This window comes from Humulus lupulus, chromosome 2 (genome assembly GCF_963169125.1).
Source record: "Humulus lupulus chromosome 2, drHumLupu1.1, whole genome shotgun sequence".
In the NCBI taxonomy this organism is placed as follows: domain Eukaryota; kingdom Viridiplantae; phylum Streptophyta; class Magnoliopsida; order Rosales; family Cannabaceae; genus Humulus; species Humulus lupulus.
Genome location: NC_084794.1, coordinates 241,932,310 through 241,943,724, shown reverse-complemented (window position 1 = coordinate 241,943,724; position 11,415 = coordinate 241,932,310). Strand labels below are relative to the sequence as shown.

Here is an 11,415-nt window from a genome sequence, read left to right as displayed (position 1 = left end):
TTAATGAGTCTTAGTCCACAAGTCACTAATATTAGGCTTTAGAGAGTTTAACAATGGAGGTTTTCTGCAAGTTCAGCAATGTTTTGCTTATAAGAAAAAATCAGGGGTCCTTGCTACATTGCACGAATGCCTTATTTATAGGCAATCGTGTGACTTGGACCGGACTAATCCGGGCCCAATAAGGATATAATTATAAGTGCTCGCTAACAGAGTCATAATACAATGGTGTAACATGAATATAAGTTGTTAATCTAGGCCCATTAGGCCGACTTAAGTGTATTAGAGTCTTATAGTTGCCATTTGTATGTTGGCACGGACTGATCCGCGTGGGCTACCAGGGGGATCTTGGGGACAAGAACTGTCAGAGTAGTGGCAGTACCGTTTCCTAGGAACATTGTACGTTCCGTGCGTACCCCATTCTGCAGGTTAGTTAGGGAGACCAACTGCTGGATTTCTCGGGGACACGTCAGTTGTAGGAAGGACTGGGCTTGTTCTACCCGGACATATCGTTCAGGTTCATTTACGGATGTCCAGGTTCATCTACCAAGACTCGGGTTCATTTACCAGGGCGAACATCATAATACGATAACTGATTGGACATCTTGATGGCGGGTTTGAGCATTGGCGATGGACCCGGAGACTTCACTTGGATCCCACTCAATGGGACCCGTCTCCTAGAATGGATTGTCTACCACCATAACCTAAATCCCGGAGGATAGAGATTGGGTGTGCCTGGGAATGTGCTCATGCTACTCGCTAGTTATTGGGCTTGGCATGGTCCGGGCCGATAGAGTTCGATTGCTCATTGTTCGCTGGGCCCTGGTTGGGCCTGGGCCTCTCTCGAGAGCCCGTGTAACCCATCTGGTCATGCCACATATTCAAGGTGGAAAATATGGATAACACTTATATTAATATAAATTTAAATATTATAATAATACATAATCTTAATTTTTATTAAAATAATTATTATTTATGTTTAGAAAAGTTATCATATTATATATATATATTTAAAAATAAAATCATAAACAATGTTTTAGTTTAATTTTTCATTTGTGTTTTTATCTTTCTTTTATATACAATATTGTTTATTTATTTGAAATTTATATGACAATGATATAAATTTAATAAAAATAATTAATAAATTCTATAAATAATACTAAACAAATGTGCATTGCACTTTATTTGTAGCTAGTATATATATAAATGAGAATAAAATTTAATATAAATAAAAAAATTATAAAAAAATAATTTTTATTGCACATTAGAATGTCTGTCCATTTGATTTTAGAAAGAATAATCATTTCACTAAAATAGTAAAATTGACATTCTAATGAAATGAAAATGATTCATTTCTACTATATTCCATTTCATTACTCCCAAATTGTGTTTTTGCAGCTTTCGCTAGCAAACAATCTAATACTCCTACGAATTAAATATTTCGCTTTACATATTGATTATTTTCTATGAATTTTATTTTGACAAAAATAAAACATATTAGTTATATCAAGACTTTCTACTTTCTAGACATAGATATAATAAAGTAAGCAGATACAATTTATGTAAATACTCACTATAAACCATTTTGTTTTTCGTTGTTTTAAGGATATTGTTATTTAGTTGGGGAAGGAAAGAAGAGAAGAAAAAATTGCAGATCAAATGAAGATGAAGACATATTTTACAAGAAGAGGAGAGAGCACAGACATGCGAGTAGCATACCATCTTTATCTTATTCTACAGTACAGACGATGACCTTTAACTGTCGTCTACAACTTAACTACTTCCATTCAACGCAAACTACAATGTTAACTAAAAATAACTGTCCTTAACTTCATACTAAAATAAATATATAAAAAAATTGAAAAAAAAAAGGCTTCAAAACTTAGTGCTGAGTAAGAGAAGGAAATGAAGGAATGGATTGTAATATCAACTTCCGGCCAGCCCTCCGGCCAGGTGATCCAAAGTGGCAATGAGGAGAAGAGACCCTCTTACTGTTGGGAGAAGAGGTCTTGACAGCACTATTGGGAGAGCCATCCCCAATAAGAATTTCTGGCATTTCCTCATCTGGAATAGTTTGCACATGTTTCTCCAATTTCGGTTGAGAAGATCGGAGAATACTTGGTTTACCATGCGTCTGACTGTACAATCCAGAAGAGGATGCCCCAGTAACAAAGGAAGATCTTGGTGGTTTGCCTTTCGATGAGAATGGTAGTTGAACCAAAGATCTGGTGCGTTAAAAATACAGTTAAGCATCTCATAACACGCATTATCGACTTTGTCACAAATAATAAAGAAACATAGATCTGACCTGGATATCCTTAATGGTGTAATTGGATGAGAAGAGCCTGGATTTGGATCTTCATTGTTATGAATTTCCATCTTCTGTACAGGTGCGGCCAAACTCTTTTCACATGCGTCTGTTTCTTCTTCATCTTGCTCTTCTGTTCCTATCATAACAGAACCTGAATTTTGGAAGAAATTAAAACCAGGGGAACATAGTTAAGAGCTGAGACATGATAATGAATATATCAACCATGTATGGTGATATAAACTCACCATCCTTTCTACCAAATGCGTTCTTACACCCTTCACATCGGCAGCTAATGGAGCAACCGACTCCACCCTTCAAAAGAAAACCATTCATGAATCAGTTATATTTATATACAGGGAGTAGGAACTGGCAGCATACAAAACATGTTAAGGGTAGAAACCTGATAGCACTCGCAGTACTTCTTTAGGCAACTAGATTTCTTGCAATTGCACCCTCTTTTATGTCGGGCTGAAGCTGGGGTTTTGCTTGATTCGTCCTGCAAGTGAAAATAAAAGTCAGGATATGTTCAAACTTGGCAATAAGGTAGAGCAAGGCAGACTCATTTTCTAACCCCATATTCAGGTGCAGGATCAGAGCCCCTAATCACTTTAGGAGCAAATGCAAGAGGGTTGCGAGACTCGATCTGTTTTCGAGTAGCAAGAACAGTATCTTCGTGAATAGGTTTGTTGAAGCATTCTTGACAAGAACATGGTTCTATGCAGTACACACCAGCTGCAAAGCATTCACAGTAACTGCAGGGTGAATAAAAAAGAATTAGTTCAATACCATTCTTCTATGATAATGACATACCCAAACTAGTGCTCTTAAAACAATGGCAAAAATATTAGGCAAAGATAGAGGATAATTGAAAGTATAAGACAATGGAAACAACTAAGCAAATCTGGAATTTGTTATTGAATAAACAAAATGATAAAAACACACTAGAACAATGAAGTTATTCAAGAGACCTCAATTACAATAAATTTGTCATGACCGCCTCTTTCCTTATCTACTATACAACATGCTAGTCATCCTCTAGACATATACCCTTCTACTACTTATATGCTATTACTATACGAGGGTTCTCTCTCATTACTCTATGGAAGGTCTATCAAATGGGAAGTTCTCTCTCATTCCGAGTAATTTATTATGTATCACACACAATAAATGAGTTCTTTCTACTTTAAACCTGACAACCCTACAAGTTAAGCTAAACTTCCCTAAAGGATAGGGATCCCCAAGAGTAGAATTCTGGTTTGTCGATATACTCGCATTAATATTAATGAATTGACTATTTAATGAGTTGTCAACCCAATCCTTTTTGGCTTGAAAATTTACACCTATCTAAATACGAGACACAATTGAATATCAAATTGTCATATTAGGGTCATATCAAAAGTTAAATCACTAATGATAAATCTAGAAACCAGATCCCTTGATCGGGTATGCATAATTGGTACATCTAATGAATTTAAAAATGCTATAAGAAACCAAACCTTAAGGACTGAATTGAACAGAGTTGTATGCAGAAACTTACAGTTTCAAACACTTTGACTTCTTACAATTACAACGCTTGCATCCCTCAGTTTCTCCAGCATTTTCCGATCTACGCCTGTTAGTAGTACACATATAAGGCAACAAATGAAAAAAATAGATGATTAATTAAACTAAATTGTTTTAATCCAATAATCTAGTTAGAAATATGCCGCAAACAAGACTTGCCTCTTTTTCTTGGGGCTATTCTGATTGAATTCTTCATTAGCTATTGATCCTGATGCTTGAGAAGCATCTTCTATAAGCTGGACCCCATTTTCAATGGTTTCGGTGACCATTTCAGAAGAAACAGGAATCAAGGCTTTATCAAGACCCTCTTGGTCATCCATCAGAGAATGTATGGAGACAGTGGAACCAGGCAACCTTATATGTATTCCGGAAGACACATTCTTAGAGATTTTGCAATCCTTTGAGGTTGTTGCAATAGCATTTAAGTGTAACCCAATTCCAGGTAAGATGCGCCTAGATTCACCACAATGCCTAATAAAGCCTGGTCGCCTCTCACTAGCAGGGATCTCCTCATCAGGTTGAGCTAAAACTGAACTACTATTTGAACCATCTCCTAAGTTCTTCTTACGAGCTACTGATATGTCAAAGTCCAGACAGCGCCTTCGCATTCCACGGTGTAAACTGAAAACAGACTACATATATAGACAGAGTAAAGTTAGAACATTCAACTAGATTTTGTATATATAAAGTATAAACAGGCCCAAAAAGAAATAACATGATATTTAGCAAAAAAGACTTGAACATCATTTCTAAATTTTTGGAGAGAACATATACTGATTGATGTTAACAAGTGAACAGCTACAAGATTTTAGAATCACAAAGAAGCAGTTGCTTAAACCATATTTATTTTTATAGTAGTAACATTTGAGGATCATTAAGTATAAAATGTATGCAGAAGGTTTGCAACCAAATAATTACAACGATGTGAATAAAATATCCCCAACAACCTACAAATTGTTCCTCTCTACAATAGTATAAAAGATGCAGCCAAAGTAGGCAATGGAAGTCTGTTGCTTTTACCTTGCAAGTAAATGCCATGCGGGTTTCAGCTTCCTTATCCTTTCTCTTACTTTGATTGGTAGCCATGCCACTATTTGAATTAAATCTGTCTTGTGTTTGGTCCAAATCCTCCAAATGACTGGCTTCTCCAGTTTGAGAAAGGGGTTCTTCCCCATTATGTTGTTCAGAACCTGGATCAACAATTTGCATTTCATGCTCATTATTAATCTCATTTTGTTGGAATTCTGTCCCAAGAGAATTACTAAATCTGGTTACAGGTTCCAGAGAATCCTGAACCAGCCCCTTAAAAGCATCTGTACTGTTTGGTGAATCAAAAATCAAGACAGCATCAGACATCAGACTGTCCCAGTCACATATGGCCCCTTGTTTTTTCTGCTCACTCAAACATGTTTCTTGGAATTGGGCTTCATTATCTGATGGACCAATTTCTGGCACCACTTGAACATGATGAACAAGATTAGCTGATGGATCAGTCGAATTTGATGCAAAATCCGCCACAACATCATGAGGCGTTGAGACACAATCAGGGCTACCACAATCATACTTTAAAACACGCGGTAGCTCGATCACAAAAGCTGAGCCTTCATTTTGTGGCTCAGCAGAAACTTCTCCAACATTAACATCTGATTTACAATTTTCATGAAGCTCAGCCGAGTTGTTGTATATCTGGGCCGTGTCAATGACAGCATCTTCACTTGTAGGAACATCAATTCCATTTTCGGAAGAAACCTCAGGCTTTGCTTGATCAGAACTATTGTACCTAAAGAGATAAAGAAGGTAACATTCACATACAGATATAATAGATAAAGCCTATGAATCACAAGCAATAAGAAGAAGACCAATAGCCAATTACCTCCTGAGGAATCTGGACTCCTTGTTAGAACTGACATGGGGTGAAGTGAAAACTGATGGAGGGGATCCAAAACTAATAGAGCTAAAGGCCTGAGTGATGTGTAGAGACTTAACTGGCTTGATAGGAGAAAGACTACTGATATAATTGAAGACAGGAGAATCCTGCACATTATTGATAAATAATTTTAGTACAAGGAAACAATAAGTGAAAAAGAGAGAAGTATACACAAATATAATCAACCATTAACGGCATAGTACCTTTTAAATGAATAAAATACTATTTTAGAAATATTAACTTCTGGTAAAAAAAATTCACAATAACACAGAAGGTGATCTGGAAAATGAAAGAAAAGATTGGTGTGTAAATAAATAATGGTGAAAAGGATTTTGCACACAATAGTTAACATTATTAAGAATAAATCTTAGTTACAACGACAACAACACCAAAATCTGTGAAAAGAACAAAAATATTTTCGTCTCAAAAGTTACAACAACTAAGAAAATTTCCAAGTAGATGTACAACTCCATTGAAACTGAGGGGTTTCACTGAATTCTGTGTCTCTTGCAACAGACCCATGGGGATAAAGAAGAAAAGAAAAAAAAACACTGCACTGTACAACCTTACCAGAAACCCCCTAACAATGAAAAGTGCTCATTATTGAGAATATTTCTAAGGCCGAAACAAGTGGGAAAAAAAAATACAATGCCAAAATGGCAAAGTTTTCAAAAGAAGAATGCAAAGCAATTTATACTCAAAATTGCAAATTTGGAGGTTGAAATCGAGATCCAAACTTCATTATAACAATTTCCACAGAAGCAAAAACCCAGGAGAGCAGTTCCCTTTTGAACATCACAAGTTTTCATAAAACTCTTGAAGATAAAACTCAATTATGGATAACAAAAACCGTGATAAACCAAGATCGACCCGCATGCACAAACACATAAAGCATCACAACCCACCACCAGGAAAAAATTAAAAAAAATAAAAGAAAATAAACGAAAACCCTAGGGCAATATTTTCAGAAATGAACAAGCTTTCGAAACACCATGACTAAAATCAGAAAAATACAGAAACCCAATTGACCTATCACCAAAAAAACCTCAAGAAAAAAAAAGGGGGGGTCACCTCGAATTTAGAGATGGGAGTCCCGATCTTGTTCTTCTCAGGGGTATCCATAGAGAAAGAGGAGAAGAGACTAGAAAACGCAGTCACCTCAACTTCTTCGCCGCCACATTACTCACCCACACTTGTACTAAAAACAAAGTTTATTCCTTCTCGCTAACTAACTTCATCCCATCCGCTTAGCACTCTCTTAACTATCTCTCTCCGTAGTTTCTCTCCATTCCCATTTTCCCCTGAAAAGTCTCTCCGTCTCTAACAAAATATGGGTCTTTGTTTTCTTTTCTTTTTCTTTTCTTTTCTTTCTTGTTTTAGATTCAAGAAGGAGCGGGAAGGCGGGAGAGCAGTAGATTTTTCTCGTAGGGATAACTCCGTCCCTACCACCAAAGCCCCACAACCTCACAGCTGTAAGTGTTTTTAGGTAATTATATACTATACCACATTTATTTTATATATCTATATCACACATTTATACGTCTACAAATATATCTATATCTATATTATTAGTCTCTATACTCTATAATTATATAAATATGTGTTTAGCTTTTCACTAAAGTAACGTATAATAAGGTATTAAGTTTTGATCTTCTTTTTTCGCTTTTGTGTCGTTTATTCTCTTTTTGGATTTTATTTTTTTCTTTGCTTTGAAAAACTGTTGTTTTGACTATTTGCTTTTTTCTTCTAAACTAGATTTTATTATAAATCTGCTAGTTTCGAGACCACAGAAAGAGTGTGTTCCAGCCAATGGGATTCTCTTATTGGGTTATAAAGTTTTATTATTTTTTGTGGCATGTTTTTGTGATTTAATTGGTGATAATATCTAGATTTCTGTTTTTAATGATAAATACCATTTTAGTCTATGATAATTAAGTAGCTTTATTAGTTAGACTAATATGGTAAAATTTCTTGAATAGTAACTGTCTAACATCATTGAGACCTTAATTGTCAATTATTATGTTAATTGAATAATAAAATGAAGTTATGATGAATTTAACAAAAATAAAATTGTTACATGACTTATGATTACTGAATTTACTAAATAATATTATTTACCTTTGGTGTTAAAAAAAATTTACATTTAATGAGCAAATTGCTTCTTAAAAGAAATTATTATTATTATTATAATAATAATTATTATTATTATAATAATTATTATTATTATTATTATTATTATTATTGTTGGTGTTGTTGGTGTTGTTTATGTCAATGACACAAGAGGGTTAAGCCATATTTTTATTATGATAAAAAAAACTTGACATATGCAGTTTTGCATCACTATTCACACTAGCTTAGTCTTTTATTATATATGCATAGTAAGTCTTTTTTTTTACATAAATAATTAAATGGGGAGCGTATTAGTAGTATTAATAAAATAAAAGTGGCCACAACCTCAGCGTGACTGATAAAGAAGAATAACTACATATACCTAATACATGTTGTCATTCTTATTTCTTTTCTGAATTTTACATTTATGACCCTCCCAATCGGCTCAAATCATAATCTCGGTTGACTTGGGAAAGGGATATTTTAGACAAATCAATCATGCAGTCCAAAATTCAATATATACATAATTTATTTAATTTTAATAATTATATAATAAAACCTCTCATCTCAGCTACTCAACCGTTAAAATCTCTATGTGGACCAACAATCTCCTATTTATGCTTTTGGCGCTGAAACGATTTGAAATAGGAAAGTTATCCACTATACTGCAACCCACAAATATAAAATACACTCTATCCCATCAACCGCTAGATCAAACCTCAAAACAGAATACCCACCGTCGATTGGTAGCTAACGTGGAAGACAACTGTACACCTCAATCGCACACAATCATTTCCGTGTCTCCTTGATTCCCCAAATACAAGGCAGATATCGACACTATAGACATTACATAGTTTGTTGGGCCAATTGCGTCAAAGTGTTGAACAAGAGCAAAGCGGTGGGGCCCACCAAACAAACAATCGACATCGAATCGAATGTTGAGTCAACATGACACGTGTACGGCCAGATGAAGCCCTCTTCACAAACCCAAACGTTGATGTCACATTTTCTTGGATGGTAGCACAATTAAGAGACTCATGCCTTTGGTAGGAGGGCTTCACAAAATCCTTCATTTTTTTTTATTAACCTTTATTACTTTACCAAAGACTATAAATACAAATAATGGGGTGGCCTTCATTAAAATGAGTGGTCCCACTAAAAAAAATGTAAAGACTTAGGCCAGTGTCACATGACTCCTTAAACTCTGCCCCACCAAACAAAAATTCATCTCACCAAAAATTCTAGCATGATAATAAGTTTTTTTTTTTTTGGCAAAAACCCCATCATACCAAATAATGATACATTTTATATACATATATAGTTATATATATTAGTTTTTTTTTTTTTTTGGGGGATTTTGCTCTTTCCCAACTCCCCACATTCTCTGAAAGAGTAAGTTGAAATGAAATTATGGTGTCCACTACATGCGTACTACTTTGTCACATGCCTTATGCCTTGGCCTACATAAATTCCACCAATTCAGAGGGCTTTTTTATAAATATAAAACTACTTTTAAGGTTTAATTACTCAAACTATGAAGAAGGTGCCTCGGTAATAAACAAAGTAAGGGAAAAAATAGTGAAGATTAGATTGGTTTTAGTAAGCTTTGGCTAGTGGTTGTGTTAAATATATTTATGCATGTAAGTTTAGAAATGTGTAAAAAGTCTTCTAGTTCTAGGTCTTTAGTGAATGTCAGAATGTGAATTAGTAGAATAAAACAGTTTTGTGAGTTGACTAAATTGTTTAAGACGTAATATAATTAAGATACTCTGATTAACCTACAAACTGACCAAAAGAAAAGCCAGTCACTGAAGATTAAAGTAACAAAAGGAGTAGTAAATGTGAAAGTGAATGACTCCATTGTTGTGTTTTTGAGCTGATAATCTCTACTGGGGTGGGACCAATGTCAGAAAATTGTTTCTGGGGTTCCCTGGATTTTTGGTTACTTGCTATTTTATTTATTTATTTTGTAGTTTTTTAGAGTGGGGAGGCTTTTTTTGTTTTTCTCATTGTTATGTTGCTAAAGGAAGTTTCATTAATTGACAAAACAAGCAAAATAAAAGGCCATTTGTTTCTTTCTTTTGGGATAGTTTTGAGCCCAAATGCTATTCTCTTCTCTGCCATAATTCACTTAGAATTATTATTGATTGGCCTTATTATCTCTAATTTGCTTGTGTACTAAAAGGGCCACACCTTCCTTCTTTGTACTCTCTTTGTATTTAGTGTATGTACATTCCCCTTTTTGAGAACTCACTAGTTTATATTGATTGATTCGATCGTATGATTACTTTCTAATCCATAATGGGATTTTTAAATTTTTTTAGGAGAGCTTCGCTGGGTTTTTTATAAAAATTGTTTTTTTTTAAATAAACTTAAACTTCCATTAAGATGGAGGCACCATAAGTTTGGTGGCGGTATAAGTATTCATTGCATGTTTAATCAATGAAACTTTTTCCTCTAAAAAAAAATGAAAGAATTTCAGTTACATGTATAGGAATAGAAATGCAAGGTGGAATATGATCATTTCACACAAACTTGCAATCTAATCCTGAAGCCAAATGTGCTAAAGATTGTGTCAAATCATTAACCTTCTAATCACATGAGCATCTGAAACTTCAGGGTTAGAAGAAAGTAAACTACAAATATCAGTAACGACACCACTCGAAGGAGAAAGATCCTAATATTTTTTCCTTATTTTATCAGCTGCCACTTTAGAGCATATTAAATTTCTAAAATACATTACAACAAGCATAATAATATATGCGCATATACCAAAATATTACACTTAGTGACATGACATAATTTTAAAAATAAGTATCATCTCACTAAGTGTTACGAGTGTTCGCGGTGCAGACGGTGCGGTCTTTTACCAATTTATTGGACTACATCTTATAACTCTTGAATAAGGAGTTATTTTTTATACTTTTAAGCTTATAAATATTTAATTAGGAAGAGTAATGTTTTCTTTTTGTTATTTTTAGTTATTTTCTTTTTCTTTTTTGTGTTGTTGTGAGTTATTGTGTCCTTATAGTTTTTAAGTGCTGAAAGTATAAAAACAATAAACTTATGCATGAATTATCCCAGAAAAAAATGAAGAGAAAATTGATTTCTAAATTGTTTTGTTTGCACTGAAATTTCAGATTTTGCTGTAGCAAAAGAAAATTTCTCTGAAGCATTTTTCATCAGGATTCAAGTGGAGAATTTCAGCATATGAATAAGAGACACTTGGTATGTCATTAATTGAGTTGGCAAGGAGTGATAAGGTGGAAAAAAATCAAAGGCAATGAGTTGCATTTTGGAGCGTTTTCTAAAATAAGAGAAAAAGGATTGAGCCAAAAATAGAGACAAATGATGTGGGTCTTCTAATTAGGGAAAGATTGGTACCCTAGCATCATTAAATAGGAGGCACCCACCATTTTAGAGGAGGAGAGGATTCTAGAGCTGAAATTAGATAGAAAAAATACCCAAAAGGAGAATGAAGAAGAAGAAAAGAAAGAATGAGAAGAAG

At 34.3% G+C, this 11,415-nt stretch overlaps 1 protein-coding gene across 1 annotated transcript; it reads right to left on the bottom strand.

Moving 5' to 3' along the window:
• Nucleotides 1–1,634: 1,634 nt before the first annotated feature.
• Nucleotides 1,635–7,262, bottom strand: LOC133819125 (protein tesmin/TSO1-like CXC 3). The gene is made up of 10 exons (XM_062252298.1): nucleotides 6,870–7,262; nucleotides 5,745–5,905; nucleotides 4,892–5,651; nucleotides 4,031–4,503; nucleotides 3,846–3,920; nucleotides 2,880–3,060; nucleotides 2,709–2,804; nucleotides 2,554–2,620; nucleotides 2,306–2,459; nucleotides 1,635–2,222 (listed from the first exon to the last, which is right to left on the bottom strand). Exons 1-10 carry the CDS (start codon nucleotides 6,918–6,920, stop codon nucleotides 1,880–1,882), a joined length of 2,361 nt encoding a protein of 786 aa, XP_062108282.1. The 5' UTR covers nucleotides 6,921–7,262; the 3' UTR covers nucleotides 1,635–1,879.
• Nucleotides 7,263–11,415: the final 4,153 nt, after the last annotated feature.